The 19,294-nt window shown below is 37.8% G+C and overlaps 1 protein-coding gene across 2 annotated transcripts in view; it reads left to right on the top strand.

The window, feature by feature from the left end:
* Odad2 (outer dynein arm docking complex subunit 2) overlaps positions 1 to 18,961 on the top strand; it is a 163,620-nt gene extending 144,659 nt beyond the window's left edge. For both annotated transcript variants that reach the window (XM_078023475.1, XM_040277619.2), the window contains one exon: positions 18,469 to 18,961. In XM_078023475.1, coding sequence (XP_077879601.1) covers positions 18,469 to 18,582 — 114 coding nt within the window. In that variant the 3' untranslated portion in view covers positions 18,583 to 18,961. The remainder of the gene's footprint in view (positions 1 to 18,468) is intronic.
* The last annotated feature ends 333 nt before the right edge of the window (positions 18,962 to 19,294 follow it).

Genomic DNA, 19,294 nt, shown 5'->3' on the forward strand with positions numbered 1-19,294 from the left:
TTTGCTAAGTTAGTTAGGGCCTCATTAAGTTGATGAGGCTGGCTTTGAATTTGCAATCCTCCTCCCTCAGCCTCCTGAGTTGCTGGGATTATAGGCGTGTGCCACTGAGCCCTGCTTAGTCTCTAGTTTTAAAATTTCTGCTCTGATATTTATTCTTTTCTTCCTTCTGCTAACTTTGAGCTTAGTGTTATTTTTCTAGTTCATTGAGGTATAATGATATAGGTATATTTTTCTAGTTCATTTGGGTTTTTTTTTTATTTGAGATCTTGCTTCTTATTTTAAGTAGGCATTTATTAACATAAACTTTCCTCTTAAAACAGCATTTGCTGCACAATCCCATAAATTTTGGTTTGTTGTGTTTTTACTTTTGTTTGTCTCAAGACTCTTTTTAATTCCCCTTTTTAATTTCTTCATTGATCGAGTGGTTGCTCCAGGAATATGTTACTTAATTTCCATGTGTTTGTGAATTTTCTGAAAAATTTCTTCTGTTACTGATTTCTGGTTTCATACCATTGTGGTTGGAAAAGATACTTGATGTGATTTCAATCTTCCTAAACTTGTTTTATGGTCTGTCCTGGAGAATGTTCAGTGTGCACTTGAAAAGAATGTGTATTCTACTTTTGTTGGATGGAATGTTCTGTATATGCCAGTTAGGTCTGTTTGATCTAAAGTCTAGTTTAAGTCTCCTGTTTCCTTATTGATTTTCAGTCTGTATGACCTGTCCATTGCTGAAAGTAGATTATTAAACTCTCCTATATTATTGTGTAGTATAATCTATCTCTTCAGGTTTATTAATATTTCCTTTATATATTTAGGTGCTATAATGCTAGGTACGTGTTTATTGATAATTGTGAAACATTTGTAATGAATTGACCCTTTTATCATTATGTAATGAGCTCTTTTGTCTCATTTCACATTTTTTAACCTGAATTCTATTTTATCTGATAAAAGTATAGTTAGCTACCCCTCCTTTTTTTCTGGTTTCCATTTCAATGGAATATCTTTATTTCATCCTTTCACTTTTATGTGCATCTCTTAGAGGTGAAATGAATCTCTTATAGTCAGCATTATAGTTGCATCTTGCTTTTTTCATCTAGTCATATAATCTCTATCTTTTAATTGCTAAATTTAATCCATTTAGATTTCAGGTAATAATTGATAGAAAAGGACTCATTCCTGCGATTTTGTTCATTATTTCCTGACTGTTTAATAAATTCTTTGTTCCTTTCTTCCTCTCTTTCTGTCTTCCTTTTTGATTAGATAGTTTATCTCTGGTGGTATGCTTCAATTTCTTATATCTTTGTATATCTACTATAAATTTCTATTTTGTGGCAACCATGAGGCTTACAAAAAAACAGCTTATATTATAAAAGGCTATTTTAAACTGGTTAACAACTTAACTTTGATCACATACAAAAATTCGACAGCTTTACCCTATTCCTTCCCACATTTAAAATTTTTGATATGACAATTTATATCTTTTTCTATTGGCGTATCCTTTAACAAATTGTCATAGCTACTATAGTCTCATAGTTTTTTCTTTCAATCTTTATACTAAAAATACATGTGATTTACACACCACCATTACAGTATTAAAGTATTCTGAATTTGATATGTGCTTACTACCCCAGTGAGTTTTGTATTCTCTTATATTTTGGTGTTACTAAGTAGCATCCTTTTTTCTTGTTTAAAGAACTGTCTCTGTAGTGTTGTTGCTGTTTGGTTGATTGGTTTTGTTTTTATTTAAAAATTTTTTTTGTACTGGATATTGAATCCAGGGGGTTTTACCACTGAACCACAGCCCCATCCCTTTTTATTTTTAATTTTGAGACAGCACCTCAAAGGGCCTCACTAATTTCCTGAGGCTGGCCTTGAACTTGTGAACCTTCAGCCTCATCCTCCCAAGTCACTGGAATTATAGGCATGTGCCATTGTACCTGGCTTCCTCTAGCATTTGTTATAAGACAAGTCTGGTAGTGCTAAACTCCCTGAGCTTTTGTTCATCAATTTGGAAGGAAAATTTATTCTTAGCAGGCAGAGTTTTCAGCACTTTAGCATTGTGAATGTATTGCCTGGCCTATATTGTTTCTGCTGAGATATCGATTGCTAGCCTTATTGGAACTCCCTCAAATGCTATTTGCTTCTTTTATATTGATGCTTTTAGAATCCTTTCTCTGTCCTTGATTTTTTTAACAGTTTTATTATTACATGTTTTGATATTGTTTCGGTTGAATCTGGTTGGAGAACTTTGACCTTCATATAACTAGAAATTTATAGTTTTATTTTTTCCTGATTTAGATTATTTTTCAACTATTATTTTTTTTAATAATTTTTTTTTACCCCTTTGTCTTTGTCTTTCTCTTCATGGACTTCTGTGATTGAAACATTTACTCTTTTGATGATGTCCTATAAATCCCCAAAGCTTTTTTATTCCTTTTCATTTTTTTCTTTTCATCTCATTCAAAGGTATATTTTCAAATAACCTATCTTCAGATTCCCAGAGTTTTTCTTCCACTTGATTAATTCTACTGTTTATGACCTTTGTTGAATTTTTCATTAAATGCATACATTATATTTTTTTAGTTCCAAGATTTCTATTTAAAGATATATAAAATTTCAATCTCTCTATAAAATTTCTAATTTGGCTTATGTCATTGATTGGATTCCTGACTTCACTGAATTATTTATCTATATTTTTTTAATTTCACTGAAATTTCTTAAAGTGATTATTTTGAATTATTTCCAGGCATTTTATATATCTCCATTAATTTAAGGCTGAGAGATTACTGTTCTGTGTTCTTTTGGTGATGACTCTTCGGTTTTTCATGTTTCTTGTTGCTTTGCATTGATCTCTGTACACTTGAAGAAAGAGGGTCTTATTCCAGTCTTTGCTGACTAGCTCTTTCTAGGAAACTGTCACCACCCAGCCACCCAGGGATTTGGGGCAGATCATTTGGCATGTTCCGAAGGTAAACTGACTGCTCGAGTTCTGAGGCAGGTTGGCCTGGTGTCAGAAATAGTGGGCAGGCCTGTGTTGGGGTGGACCTCGATGCTGTGTGTGCAGGAGACGATCGAGTGCTGGCTTGGGTCTGGAGTCTGATTCTGTGAGAGCTGGCTTCATATTGTACCTCAGTGCCACTATGAACCACCTGGCACTGGATTGAGCCCAGAGCCACTGAGGCTGGTTGGGTACTGGAGTGAATTCAGAGATTGAGTCTGCAGGGCTAGTATGGAGCACAGGGCAGATTTAGAGGCCCAGACTGTGGGTGCCATCCTGAAATCTTTGGCATGGCCATCACTGAGTTATACTGGGGCTGGTCTTGGCATTGGGGTCGGAGACTTAGAATTTTACAGTAGGGAGCTGTTCAAATATTTTAAGCAGGAGAATCAATTGGTTCAATTTGCCTTTTAGAAGTTTGGTTTGAGAATGAATGGAATCAATGCTGAAAGAGAGAATACTTCTTGGATAGAAAATAATGGCTTCAACTAAGATTATAGCACTAGAGGTACAGAGAAATGGGTATTTGGGGGCAGGCTTCAAATGGCTATAGCTAGTCTCTCTCACTGAGACTTCCAGCAGGCTATGTTATGTTTTAAGTGTGTAGCCAGGGCTGGGAACTGACTATGTTATGATTAGTCAGGGTCAGAAACACACAGATTCAGCATATATGTTCAAGGTTGTAAACATTACCTTTTGGAGCATGCACCGCCACCCCCTCACATAACCTGTTAGCAGTGCGCCTTCTTTGTTCGACCTACATATAAAAAGGGCCTGTGGAAAAGACTGAGGGCAAAATGGGCTACTGGGGGCTACTGGGTGTTATGAGGGCTAATGGGGACAAAATGAGAACTAAAATGGAACTGGCTGGAAGATGAGCTGAAGCTGGAGGCCGGAGGCTGTGGCCACCGCTGAATTAAGCCTGTCTCCTATCCTAACTGCATCTTGCACCTTCTTCCACCTGCGGAGGAGCCCTGAACCTTGTTTCCTGCATCTGGATCCCTACATGATGGGGTGGATTCAAGAAATATTTGAAAAGTGAAAGCAATAGACTTTGGTGAGATTTTTGCAAGTGAAGAATGAAAATAAGGCAAAGAGATAATGCTTAAATGTCTGGCTTAGACAATAAGACTTAAGATGCTTGTGAAGGAAAATGAAAATTCATTTGGAACATAAATGACCTTGAAATCTTGAAAGACATAAGTGGAGATGTATGCACACAGACACACACACACAGACATGCGTTCACGCTCACACGCGCACACACACACACTTGATAGGTATGTGAGGGTTGAAATATAACTTTGAAATCTATGTTTCATGAGAGAGTAAGTATGTCTAGAATTTCCCATGGAGGATATATAAAGAAAGATGAGAAGTTTTAAGGACCTACCATGATGTTCTGAGTCATATCAGAATGGGCTAAGAAAAACGATTCAACAAAAGAAACAATTAGAAACAAGATCCAAACAAATCAGCCAAGTACTATTATAAACATGTCAAGAGAAAATGTATTTTAAGCACAAAGATATGACCGAGGGGACAAGTGTTACTTAAAAGTAAAGTAAGACAAAAACCAAAGTGTTTAGTGGTTTCATCACAAAGCAATTACCATTCACTTTGAAACAGACCCGAGGAAATGGAGGCAGCAAGTGGAGGCTGCTCTGGAAAAATTTGACCAAAGAAGGAAGGGGAGCAATGATGGTCACTGGAGGAGAAGATAAAGGAGGTTTTGGTGTGTGGGTTTTTTTTTCTTTTATTTGACAGTTTTATTTCTGTTCTTAGACAGCAGAGACTCAAGCATGTTTAAATGCTAATTGGCTAGAGCAGGAAGGATTGGGGATAATGGTACAGTGAGCTTCTGGAGGAGGTGGAGAAGGAGCCAGGGTAATGCAGAGCATGAGGAGGACAAGGAGATGAGTTTGGCAGGAAGGGAGACACCTGCTCCATGTTCCATGGGAAGGAGGAAAGCACAGGTGCACTGGCAGTGGAAATCTGTAGTGTGATGGCAGAGCTGGGCCATTCCCCTCTTGTGATTTCTATTTTCCCCACCGAGTAGGAGGCAGAGGCATATGTTAAGAGGGAGACAACTGAAGTAGCAGGGCAGGTAATTTGAGGAGAGTGGAGAAAGTTTTAAGTAGCTGCTGTGGAGAATGAAAGATGAAGAGAGAAATAAACCTATCTGGGTTGCCTGTCCCAATTGAGAGTTGGTTGAGATTAGAGATCATGAAGGTGTGTGCTGTTTCCCTGACGTGTGTGAGTGATTCGGAAGCCTGGTTGAGAGCCAAGATTTCCATTTGTAATATTGGTGTGATAGAAGAATGGTAGAGAAAAGAGTTCAATCTGGTGGCAGAAACGCAGTTGACATGATAAGACCAGAGTGTAGGCCAGGGCAGCAGGACTGTAAAAGATAGATGAGCTCTTTCTGTGTTCCTGATCCCATTCTGCCTTTCCAGATTCTGGTATTTTCTGGTAAGAGGTAGATATAGAGCAGTCACAGGGAGGTCCAGGTACAGCCATGAGAATGATTTGACTGATCTGTGGGGTAGAGGTGGAAATCAGCAGACTTGAGGAGGTCAAGGTCTGAGGCTAGAGGAGAAGTTATTTGGGTGAAAATTATTTTGTTTGCTGCATTTGGAGATGTGATATCATTTTGATGCAAAACTTTATTCATTTTTCAGGAAAACATACTTTTTATAACTCAAAGTTTCATTTGGGGCTGCTCTTCCCGTTACCATGTAGAAAGCATTTCAAATACCCCTAAGCTTTCCATGCCCTAGGCAAAGTCAAATTTGGAGGGGAAATCTAAATACTGTCAGACATCACTAGTTTTTGAAAACCTGATACAGGTTATAGTTTTTCTTGCTCTTGTAAGTGTGTTGTCCCTGTCTCTAATGGACCTGGCTTAGATTTGAAACTCAATCCTTTTTACTTACTCTCTTAACTCGTCTTACCAGGAAAACAACAAACCCACTAAAACAACCCCAACAAAACATTCTTATAGGACCTTTGTGTGAAAAGCCAAAAGAATTTTAAAAATGGGAGCGATGAAGGGAATATTCATTATAGCAGAGTCAACAACTTCCAGGATGGGCACTAGACATTGTCAGTTCTTAGAAAGTCCCATGCCATTTCTGAACTAAGCCTTCATTTTCCTAGAGGATCACTTAGCTGCCATTTTTCTTCTCTGCCTTATCTCCTTAAAAAGGAAGAAATCTGCTCCTACATTCTGAATGTTTTAGTTTTCTCCAGGCTATGCCTTCAAAGTCAGCTCCAGATCCTTTTGCACGTCAACATTTTGTATAATCAGTAAATTCAGTCACGAGAGTGTAATGGTTCAGTCCATAGCTGTGAGGATAATGAGAAGAGGTCATATTTGGGATACACTTGAAAATAAATTCAATAGGTTTTGTGCAGGTCTTGGATAAGGGCTATGAGAAAAAGGAAGGTGTCAAAGATACGCCAAGGTTTCCACCCCCAAGAGTTGGCATTGATCAAGAAGAGGAGGAGGCTGTAGAAAATCAGGTTTGGGATGGGAGGGTTAGAAGTTGTGTTTTATCCATGCGAACTTTGAGGTACCATTTTTATATTAAGTGGAGATGTCAAGTAGGTTGCCAAATGGCTTGAAGTTTGGGTTAGGGCTATGTATATACAATCTTCTCCAAGAAATTTATTTCTAAATGTTTTCTCAAAAACATAACTAACAGTGGGACCTAGACAAACACATAGACTTAATCTTTCACCAATGGGAGAAATTCAAGTAAAGGGGGAGGTACTTTACCCAAAGCTGATATCAAGAGGGCACTGTTCTTAGAGCTGGGAGAAAACCTATGGATTGTTCCAGATAAAGCCGCAGATTCAACTCCTGAATCTTAATTTTACTTCCTTCTGAAATCTACTAACATAACAATCAAGGAACTTAAAAAATAAATAAAATGAAAAAACAAAAACATAGACCAACGTGGAGAGGAAGAATTGGAAGATTGCAGAGGAGAAAAAGCAATGATATTTTTGTAAATGGAAATTCAAATAAAAGAGTGGCAACTGACTAGCTGACTTGAGGCATCAAAGTGCAAAACTTAGATTAAACCACATTTTCTCTGTTGAAGCCCCAGGACATAGAAACTGGCAGCTTTTGGTGCCTCTGGAACTGGTGGAGGGTGGAGATTACAATAAGGAAAACTGAGTGAAAGCCAGAGCCCCTTCCCCAACTATACAGCAAAGTCATTGCCCCTCCCCAACCAGCCCCTGTCTGGAAAGGGTACAACAGGACTGAAGGACAGCAGTCACTGTGAGTATAGGTACATTACAGAAGGTGGATGGGGGTTAAGAGATTATCCATCAGTAAGGAAGGAAAGGATGCCTCTTCTTCTAGAAGACACAGTTCCAACCAGCGTTCATGAATTGGTTAGCAAGTGAGGGCTGCATTTCAGCTGTCTTCGACCTGGTGTCTTCAAGAAGAAATAAATTGTAAGTGGCCCTGAGACCACCCAGATCATCCTGTAGTAAAGTGCAAAGTCAACTAGCCCCATGTGTGTGCTCAGACTCCCAGTCACCAAATAAAGTTACTAACAACTGGAGGACGCCTTAAATGTGGAAGAGAGAGACCAAAACAAATATAAATAAACACACAAATCTTTGGAAGAAATAGAGTGTAGCAGAGAGAAGAAAAAATCAAACTATTGATTAAATTATTATAATTAATACCATTAGATATTTCCTCCATGAAACTAGAACAGAATTCTATAATAAAAAGAAGAGAAAGAACATTCAGGAAACATAAACTCAACAGAAGAGTTGGAAAATAAAGTTTCAAAACAGCTCAAAAAAGTAGAACAAAAATATAGGCAATCAAGAAAGGAAAGATGGGGAAATTAGAAAACCAATACAAAAGGTCTTACCTCAGCATATCAGTTCCAGGAAGAGGGTAACACAAAATTGAGGGAAGAAAATAAAATGATGTCATTCATGAAAGTTTCCTGGTATAGAATTGTACAAATGGCCCTATTGAAAGGTCCCGTCAAATGCTTGCAGACAATGGATAAAAAGAGACCTGTGACAGGTTACAGTACCATGAAATTTTAGACAATAAGTATAAAGAAAAAGAAAAAGTTCTATCATCTTCGAAAGAGACAGAGCTGGGAAGAGGGACAGCACAACCACACGTCAAGAGTCGGAATTACTTTGAGCTTCTCCATAAAGCCAGAAGCAATAAGACGGTAAGTTTCCCTCCCTTGCACATTTTAAGGACAGTACTACAGGATAGGATTATACCAGTATCGTCTGCTCAGAGAGAATGTCGGTGAGCCCAACTCACTTTCTAATCCATTCCTGGTCAAATTCCTGACTGCTATATCTCCTGGACCATTTTACCCCATGGAAATGTTCATTGACCTCCTACTAGAACCAGAGGAAAGCTATGATGAAACCCAAAGCAGGGAATTCTGTGCCTTGTACTCTATTTCTATGAGTCACTCAGTACTCAGTCCATATTACAGCCCTCCAGAAGCTGAGTGCTATAAGTCCTGTCTCTCTGGGATCACACATTTTTCCAGAAGTGACTCTGGAACCTATCAAAGAAGCAGAAGCTGACAGGAGCTTAAGGGCTCTGTTTTGGTGACCTTTCCCTGGGCTTCTTACCATCCCACGCACAGAGGTGCCCATCCACAAGACTCAGCCTCTACTGGGCAGCAGCCTGACTTCTTCATGAGAAGGTCAGTGGTGCCAGCTAATACTGAGCATATTTTGTCACTTGTTACTGGTGTCAGAATGAGCACACAGTGTCTGAAGTTGTTTTCTACTTGACTAATAATGGCTAACAACTGGAGAGCCTTGACTGTGGGCCAGACCTTATTCTGAGACCTTTATAAATGCAACTTTACCTCCTTGTTGGAGATAATAGTAGACATGATTATCAGTGGGGACTTCTCCATGTCTTTATCATAAATGGAACCTTCTGCTAGCTCTGTTACCTCCGAGAGAAGTTGACAGCTGGGTGCAGATCTTTCTCTTGTCTGTATATAAAGGTCAATCAGGGAAAGAAATGAACACTGATAATTTAAAATATTACCAGTTGATTTCACTTCTCTATTGTCTTCTTTGTATTTCTTCTCTTCTATTGTATTTTCTAACTCCAACATTTTGCAACCCTTCTTAATCCCTCACTGTGGAGGTTAAATTTCAACATGAGTTTTGGTGGAGACATTTAAACAATTGAACATGGCATGCTCTTCTGTCATCCAGAGCAGGACAGACATCACCAAAGGGCAAGCCAGTGGAGATCTCTTTCACTGACCAAGCAGCATCAAAGGTTTTGCCCCAACCAGCAAATGTGAAATGTATTTTGAGGCCCCTGGTTCTGGTGCGATGTCATATGAAGTGAATTACCAGGGCTCAGAGTCTGGATGTGAAAGAAACCGCGGTGGAGTCTGTTGGAACGGCAGCAGAACCCCAGCCAACCCGAATAGTTGAGAAGTCCTTCTGCAAGCAGTCCAAATGCATCTCTTGTTTCTGAGTTGTGCCTTTATGCTACAACCACACAACTATGCTGTGTAAACAGGAAAATGGCAAAAGCTTTCTCAGTTCAAGTCAGCTCTGGAAACTCAAGATGTTTCCCAAAAAACCTGTTAAGTTGGGTGTGTGCACAGGTATTTCAGAGCTCATCCGGCTCTAATTAAAACTCATATTTCCAGTCTGTGTGTTCACCCAAACAATGTGGAGTCAAACCACAAGAAAATCTGTTATCACTCAAATTTGGTACATATTTTTCATACAGCTGAAATGTTATATAAAATCATGAACTGTTAAATATAAAAGTAAAAAATCAAATGCAGACACCAGTTCCCAGGCTACCTAAGTCTCACCTTCCAGAAAGATGTGAGCTGTGGGTCACAGCTGCACACCGAGGGCACCAGCCTTGAGATCAAAGCCTTTTACGCTGGAGGAAGTATTTGTGTCAGCCCCTTCCACAGACTGCTCAGTGTGCCCTCCCCATGTCGTCCTCGTGCACTCCAATGTTGTAAAAAGTTATTTGTTTCAATGATGTTTTAAAGTGCTCTGTGCAATTAAGTTTTAAAGCAAGTGGGGGTGGGGGTTAGTTTCCCTTCGATGTATATATGAAACTCACAATAAATTTAAAGTCCTTGGCTGTGCTTGGGGAAGGGGGAGGATTAAAAAGAGGAAATTTTTTTGAAAGGAACAAACACTTCAAAAAGTTAAACCTGAGGTGTTTTTCCCCCTTATAATATTAAAAATTTCTTTATAGTTGGAAAAAGTCAATAGATCAAAAAACATACAGCCAAAAAAATTTGTATGTCATTTCCACATTCAACTTGTATCCAATTTGCATCTCACTTTCTAAAGGAAACCATTGCTTTTAAGAATAATTGTCACAAAATACTACAAACCACCTTCCCCTGGCTCCGTGTGTTACTGATTTGAAAACATGTGCTGTTCTTCATCTCTTAGCTGCCCTCCAAATTCGAGATTTTGTACAAAGTTTCTGTTATGTGAATGTTTCTGTTAGCTTTAAAGAATTCCCTGGAGTGCCCTAGTTTTCTTGGGAAGCTCTTAGAAAAATAAAAACATATCCTGGAGCCTGATTCCAAACCGAGACACATATATGGTACATATTGTTCAGATGGCAGTTGGGGATAGTAGCATATCCTCTTTCCATTTGTAAGACAGCATCCAATGCACAGCCTGTGGGTGCCGAGCAGATAAAGATTAACATTTCATCGACAAAGAAATAAAATTCGGGAAAAACAATGAATTCAAACTTAGCACGCACACACACAAAAAAAAGATATCCTGGGAGTGCTTCTCAAATATCAAGTTGTGCATATGCTGAGCACACAGAAAATTCTAAACTTCCAACCCCCTTGAATGAGACTGTCCTTGGCTAAGTAAAATGGGCAGAGTATTCATCAGTAAAGAATAAATCACAGTGCCTGGCACATAGTAAACTTGGTAGCTAATAAAATCATTTCATGTTATGCAAACATTAAGTAACCTATGGGCTCGATGCCACAGAGACACTAAGCAAAGCTGAAGGAAGTGACTCTCGCTGCCCACCACATGCTCTATGCTAAACCACATGCTTCCTCCTTCCGTCTGCTTCTTTTCTACCATGTTTACCATCATCATACTTTAGGCCATTAAAATAGTGAACTGCTGGGCTCCATTGGTCTACATGTTAGGCTACAAATTCACTGACCGCCATATGGAATATAGAATAAAGCCTCATGTTAAATATAAGACAGGCAAAATAAATTCCCCAAAGAGCCGTAGTCCTCTTGGTACATTCAGGACTAGAATTTGTCAGGTAAAAGGAAAATTCACTTATGAGTTTTAAAAAGGGCACCTGTATTGATGAAGCATTTTCTTCTAAGATGAAGCATGCGAATGCTCAGAGATGCTCTCTTGAACACCCTTACCTGGCTGACTCCTGGAATAGCCAACCTGCTGCAGGCTGTCTTGAAAAGAGAGCACAGGATTATGTGCTGTTAAACTTCTTCAAGATCTTTTTTTTAATATATATGTATATATATTCAGTCTGTCTCTCTTACTACAAAATAAGCTCCTTACTCCAAATTTCACACAGTGTATTAGTTGATGCAATGTGAAATTATGACTGGCATCAAGGGTCTGGGAATGAAGACACCTACTCTTGGAAAGCCCAAGGGAGACCAGAGAACAACAACCGGGTCTGAGGATGTATAAACAAACCAAATATATTTGGTTTTGAAAGGCATGAGATCAAGGGGTTCCTTTCTAAGAAAGCACTGCAGGGCAGCCACAGCTGATACCCAGAGAATCCTGGGTCACTGGAACCCAAGAGAGGTCAGTACTGGAACAAGTGTTGACAGAGGCTAGACTGCCCTCGGGGCCAAAATTCCTCCCAAAGGAACCAGGCTGGCCTCCAAAAAAATCAATGCCAGATCCAGACTTTGGAACTGACGAAATAATCACATGAGAACAAATACCATCTATGGAGTGCTTGCTTTGTACGGGGCACTGGGCTTTGCTGTTCAAATGCATAACCTGTATGAAGTCAAGCTACCTCATGATCCAGTCCTGACCTGGACATGCCATCAGAGAAACAAAAGCCTGGCAACCAAATAGAAACTGAAAATAATTTTAATCCTCGTTTTTCTCTCTCTTGAAAAGAGAGCATAGGATTATGTGCTGTTAAACTTCTTCAAGATCTTTTTTATAATATGTATATATTCAGTCTGTCTCTCTTATTACAAAATAAGCTCCTTACTCCAAATTTCAAGTTCTGTCTTTAAAATAGGATAGAAATGACTCCCTCTTTCCCCTTTACTCCCTTCCTTCCCTCTCTGTTGTTCTTTTCTCTTCCGTAAGAACTCCTCTACCCTTTGCAGTGTAGATTCTCCCAGCCTGGGATTCTCCACCCTTCCCTCTCACAACATTGACATTGCTAACTTGGTCAGGATACTTCTCAGGGAACCATCAGACAAAAACAGGAAGGGAACAATCAAATGGTGTAGACAGGAAGAGGACATGCATACAGATGTTCAATCATGTTTCCATTACTTCATGTATTTTCACAATGACCCTTAGAGAGAGAGACTTCCATTAAACATGTGAAAAGATATGGTGAAGAGGAATAATAATTGGGTTATAATTCCAAGATGCCGTGACCTCAAAGCCCACACTACTAATCCAGGGCCAAGAAAAGTCTACAGGTAACTGAGGCTCATTGTGAGGTTCATAGACTTTAAAAAGGATCTGAATTATCTTTTTTTTTTAATATTTATTTTTTAGTTCTCAGCGGACACAACATCTTTGTTGGTATGTGGTGCTGGGGATCGAACCGGGGTCGCACGCATGCCAGGCGAGCACGCTACCGCTTGAGCCACATCCCCAGCCCGATCTGAATTATCTTGTTCCCTTCTAAGATAGTTAAGGTTTCCCTCTTGGAATCTGTTTTACTCTTCCTAGATTTAAAAAGCAATGACAACTTTGTGTTCAACCAGAGACATGAAAAATCATGCTCTATTCGCGTACTATGAATTGAATTGCATTCTGTTGTCATGTATAACTAATTAGAATAAATAAAATTTTAAAAATTAATTTTGAAAAAAAGGCAATGACAAAACCATCATAGGAGAGACAAGGGTTTAGGAACTGGCCTTTTATAAGATAGACTTCTACAACTGCTGTACCTGCTATAGCTGGTAATCTGTTTTCCGCCAATTAACTGAGCAACAAATAGAGTGCAGTTGGAGAGAAGATTATTGTAGTTTAGATATGAGTTATCCCCCTGAAAGTTGATGATTATATTATGAGAGTTATAACTTAACCCATGGATTAATCCACTTGATAGATTAATGATTTCAAAGAATTACTATACTGAGTGGTAAGTATGGGTATGGCTGGGAAAGACAGGTCACTGAGGCATGCCTGCCTTTGGAGTTTAAAATATCTCTGGTGTCTTTCTCTCTCTCCCTCTCTGCTTCCTGGCTGTCATGACCTGAGCAGCTTTCTTGTATCACACCCTTCCACTATGATGATCTGCCTTACCTCCAGCCTAGAGCAATGGAGTGAGCGAACCACAGACTGAACCTCTGAAACCATAAACTTTTCTTCCTCACAGTTGTTCTTGTCAGGTATTTTGGTCACAGACCAAAAGCTGACGAACACAGAGATTATTTCTACATCCCATTTGCTTGTGAAAATCAAACATTCAGTATAACATGAGACCCTCTAATCCAGGGCCAAGAAAAGTCTACAGGTAACTGAGGTTCATTGTGAGGTTCATTCAAATTTTATTGGCTATCACAAAAAAATTAATATAGTAATAAGTGATTAGAATACTGGGAGAGTCTTACTCCTGTATTTTATAAAACAAAGGAATCAGTGAGGGGACTCATACGCTCTTATGAATCATCTTCTTGGGAAGAAATGGAAGAAAATAAGTCACATAAAGGAAAATCATTAGTAAGTTTTTAAAATCCCCAAGAGTTTATATAATTTACCAAGAAATTGGTTTAGAGCATTTTGGGGTTTTTGTTTGTTTGTCAGGCTGGGAATTGAACCCAAGGCCTTGTACATGCTAAAACATACTCAACCATCTAAACTATAATTCTTGTCCTGGAACATTTTGTTCTTCTATAAGAAATATTTAAAGATTGGAAAGCAGAAATTAAAAAGTAACTACATCTGGGAACAGAAATATGCTATTAGTAGGCTTCTTTGGCATCGAGGCTGAAACTGCTCATATTTAATGATTAATTATGATGAGGAAGAGTGAAACCTCCAGGTTTACAGGTAACATGAAGTACTGAAGAACAAGGAGGATCACCATGGTGGAGGAGGGCAGAAATAAGCAGTAAAAGATGTGTAAGGATGATTAAAGCAGAGGATGAACTACATGAGATACATATTTAGAAGAAATAGTCTAAAATTAACATAATTATATCTGTTTTAAAAACTTTAGAGCAAGGTGAGGTATAAACCAATAGATTGATGAAAATACTACAATATAGTACATGAGTTAAAAGCTGCAAGCTAAGGAAAGAGACTTAAGTGTAAGTTGCTGTACAAAGATATCTGTCGTGTGAAAGGGAGACCAAGGAGAGCTGCCTATTCTGTTCTTCTTTCCCATTATCATTGCCTCTTCCTGAAGAGAAAGAGAGAGAGAGAATGTGGGTGTGTAAGTGTTGTGTTTTTCTGTGTGTGCATATTGTGTGTGTATATGTGTGTATTTGCATAACAACCTTATTTTGACCTATATCCCCAAAGACACATAGGGCTGTTTCTTTCTGTTGAAGACTGTTCAAACTTTGTTCCCTTTTGTTTCTTTGGGTTTTTACCTATTATCAGTGACTTTTCATAATTTAGAAAATTACTTTGGATTCAGTATGAATGATAAATTATAGACAATTAATTAAGTGCCCAAGACAGGATGCAAGGACACTGGGAAATTGCTATAGACTTTACAGGAGGTGACAAGAGCAATAGATATGAATGACTTTCAAAAATGTGTAGGCAGTTGGATCACAAGGATATGGTAATTCATGGGAAGCAGTTGAAGAGGATAGAAGTGAATGTGAGATAGGATTTCTGTTTATACACTTAAGTGATGATATCTATTGATATTGATATAGAAAAATAATGAGAGGGACCCATGTTTATATAGAAAAAGTTAAAATTTCATTTGGAGTATATTAAGTTTGAGATGGCTGTTATACTTCCAAGTGGAGATGTCTAAGGAGCATTAGAATAAGTAGTGTGTCATTTGAAAGAAAGTTCTGAGGTAAAGGATAAATTTAGATATGGTTTCATGTGAATGATATTTGAATTTACATAGCAAAAGCAATCATCTAGGGAGAGAGAACAAAATGGAAAAACAGAAGAGGAATTGTTCTGAGTAACTTTAACAAACTATGTTTGAGCGGAAGAGGAAGAGACATTGATGAAGATTGAGAAGAAGAGAAAGGTGGGTAGGAAGAAAACCAGGAGAGTAAGGTGTAAGATGCTAGTGGTGGGGCTAGGGGTCTATGTGGGTGGTAAAGCACATGCTCAACATGTGTGAAGCCCTAGGTTTGAGTGTGGCACTGAGAAAAAAAATTAAAAGCCAATGACAAAGTATATTCCAAAAAAGAGAAAGTAGTCAATGATACCGAATGTTGTTAGGGAATCAAATGAGATAAAAACTCAGAAGTATCCATTCCTTTTAACAACATGGAAGTTACTGATGGTCTCCCTAAGCACCCTTTCAATGGAAATCTAAAGGCTGAAGCCAGTCTGAAGTGAGTTGAATGGAATTTAAGACTGGAGATAGTAAATCCAGACAAGTCTTAAAAGAAGTTTGACTATGAAAAGAGGAAATGGAGATGAAGATGGTGTTATTTTTTTTTAATGCGGAAAATGTACATTTATTTAAATGATGATGGAAAAAACTTATTAGGAAGGAAGAGGTTAAAGGTTAAGTAAGAAGAAAGGAAATGGTTGGTACTAAAATATTCCAAGGAGATAGAGACTGGATGGAAAATACAGGTACAGCCTTTGTATAGGAGATAGATATCTGTTATAGCTGCAAGAAAGGAGGAAAAAAAGATGTGTTAAGGTGTTTGTAGAGTGGCAGTTTTAGTTAGACTAGTTCCTGTCGGGTGGCTTCCATTAAGTTTGAGAAGGTGTCCTTACAGGTCATCTGCTGAGAATAGGGGTTGGATGGAAGCATAAGAGACTGGAGAAAACAAAGAAGATTTAAAATAGACATGGAAAAGAGTGAGAAAGTTACCTAATTAGAGACAGACATATTTAGATGGCTGGGCAATGATCTTTGCAGTTGCTGTTGAATTTATAGTAGATCCATTTGCCTGTTGTTTGAATATTGCTGAATAAGGTCTCAGTTATTGGAGGAGACATGAGGAAGGCCGAGTGGGATTTATAAACCATTAAATGGATGGATGTCCTATGAAGATTTAAGAAACTGGTAAGGGAGTTACTGCGGAGATGGACTATGGAATCTGAGCTGTTCATGGATGAAACAAAGACTGTTACAGTAAAAGCATACATGGGCCAAAGTACATGGTCATGAGGAGAACAACCAAGAATTGTTAAATAATGGAATCATTAGGGAAGGCACAGTGGTCAGAGAATTTGGAAGTGGACTGTTGGGTATGATGGAAAGTAAGGACTGGTGTGTGACTCTGGAGTTAGAGAGGTGGTGAAGATCAGTGATATTTAGGAGGTCAGGGAACAGAGAAGCCAGACATCCTCCAATGCCCTAATTTGATCAAGATATTCTCGTATAAAACCTTCTAAATGTTTTACATTTTTCCTTTCTTTTTGAACCCATTTTTTTTCCAGATGTGAAATGCCTATGAAAACTTAAACAAATCAACCACTTATGGTAACTTTGAAATAATACGTAAATATTTATTGTGTTTGAAGAATTAAAAACTTGGAACCTAATGGATTAATTCATTAATCCATCTGAAGTTGATATTTATGTATAATGTGAGATTACCATTTTTATTTTATTCTATTAGTATAATCAATATTTCTTGGGTTATTTATTGGATAGTTACTAAATCTTTAAATAGCCCTTGAATTCCTTCCTTCCTCATTATCCTTATCCTTTATTAAATCCTTATCACATTTAGCAAGGTAATGCATTACCTTTCAGTATCTTCACTCTATAACTCATAGTCTATAAGTTTCTATAAAAGTTATTTTTCTAGAAGATAAATATGATCATATCACTTTCATGATTAAAGTACTTAAATCACTTCTTTTTATTACTAGAGAATAAAAGCCAAAGTCCTACATATGGCACATTTAAAACACTTTATAATATTTCTATTTATTATATTTCTTTACTTTTTATGTCATCTGCATTTTCTGGTATCACCCATATGTGTACTCAACTGCTACTATATAGAAAATATATTATCCAGATTAATCTTTTTTTACTTTTTATCAGAACTATTGATAAGAATCATAGTTGCTAGATTTTAAAATTGTAATTGGCATTTATTTGGCATCTTCTAGGTGCTCTAGAGTACCATATGACCTTAAAAGTTTAAGCATTTATAATGTCAGGGACAAAAAGCATTAATTCACATATTTGTTAGAAAGGGAATGACAATGGGCATCAGAGTAAACTCCTAAGAGTTCTGAGAAAGAAGAAATGGCATTTTTGTTGGATGGAGGAAATCTGTGATGGCTTTGTGGAAATGTTGACTGATTCCATTTTGAAAGATGGATATAATTAACAAAGAGAAGGGTTGGGTGGGTACTTTAGAGAGAGGAATGGCATTAAAAAAAAAGGCAAGTTAAATGGGGAAGTATGACCTTGCAGTGCATGACTGGTGACTGAGCAGGACAAAGATGAATGGCTGGAAAAGCAAACTGAGGCTTAAGTCTGCAAATTCTCCAAGGAGTTTATTTATTTATTTATTTATTTTAGTATTCCCTTTCTGTTAAGCCCGTCTAACAGTCCTGTCATAATACGACAGGTTAATAAATTAGGCTCTAGATTTTTGGCATTGGGAGTCACTGACAGTCCATATTAGGGGATTGATATAATTAGACAATGACATGATTAGATGGACTGGAATTCAGAGAGATTAAGTCTAAGAGGATGCAGTAAGAGTCTAGGTGTGGTATGATTGGTTAACTTGGGAGGTGGAAAAGCCAGAAAGAATGCCAGAGAAGTTTCAGAAGCAGAACCCATTCTAGTAATGCCCAAAGAAATGATCTAGCTCAGCTCTAAAAAAAACTTAAAAGGTAAGAATTCCATGGTGAATTCTACATCTGATTATAAAGCATCATGTTATATTTGCATTTACCTATATGGAATTTCTTATGTTCTTTTTGGTGGCTTTTAAAAATACCTTATTGTTTAAAATTATTTTTATAAATTAATGTTATGACTTTAGATTAATGGTTTTATTCTTGTTTTTCTTCTCTTCCTCCTCTGTTACCTATGATAGCTGCTACTGGATATGGTTGGGTCCCCTGATCAGGAACTCCAGGAAGCTGCAGCAGGTTGTATATCCAACATCCGCAGGTTGGCTCTTGCTACAGAAAAGGCAAGGTACTCTTGAAATCTGCAGTGCTTCTTGCCATGACAAGCTACCAAGTTTTATATAACCCAGGACATGTCATTCCCATGGCCAGAAAGCCTAAATTGGGAAACACTGATGAGCAAAATCTTGGAAACAGTCTAAAAGAAAACGTACATATTAGAAGTTCAAATGATACTTTTTATCTGAAAATTGCAAGGGTATTTTTTTTTAATGTTTCAGGGATATGCCATGTAATAAAATGTAAAGCCAACAAATTTGTGATGATTTTCCAAGAACTTGGAATATGTGTAAATAGTATTTATGTAAACAGTCTATATATAGAGAGAGACACACACATACATTTCAATGATGCTTTTGTATTTGTGGAGATTTTAATAAAGAATATGGCTTTCCCAGGGTGCAGTTTCATAGTCGCTCATGAGTGTCTTTAGTGTTCCCTTTCTGTTAAACCTATCTAACAGTCTTGTCATAATAGCTTTGTCTGTTTGATCACTTGCAACCCACGGGAGAGTTCTGAGGAGATGTGCTGATTTCACAAATTGTTATTAAATGGAATTTAGAGTTAAGCAGCTGGACTTAGAGAGATCATCCTGAGGTCATCCCAGATTTCTCCTGAATTACTATCAAACATCTGAGAAGATAATGTATAACCGTCACCATATCAGATAATTCAAATTACAAGAACATAGGCAATGAGTTCGTCCTTATTCTTCAACTTACAGAGCATAAA

The sequence above is a fragment of the Ictidomys tridecemlineatus genome, chromosome 10 (assembly GCF_052094955.1).
Source record: "Ictidomys tridecemlineatus isolate mIctTri1 chromosome 10, mIctTri1.hap1, whole genome shotgun sequence".
Lineage (NCBI taxonomy): Eukaryota > Metazoa > Chordata > Mammalia > Rodentia > Sciuridae > Ictidomys > Ictidomys tridecemlineatus.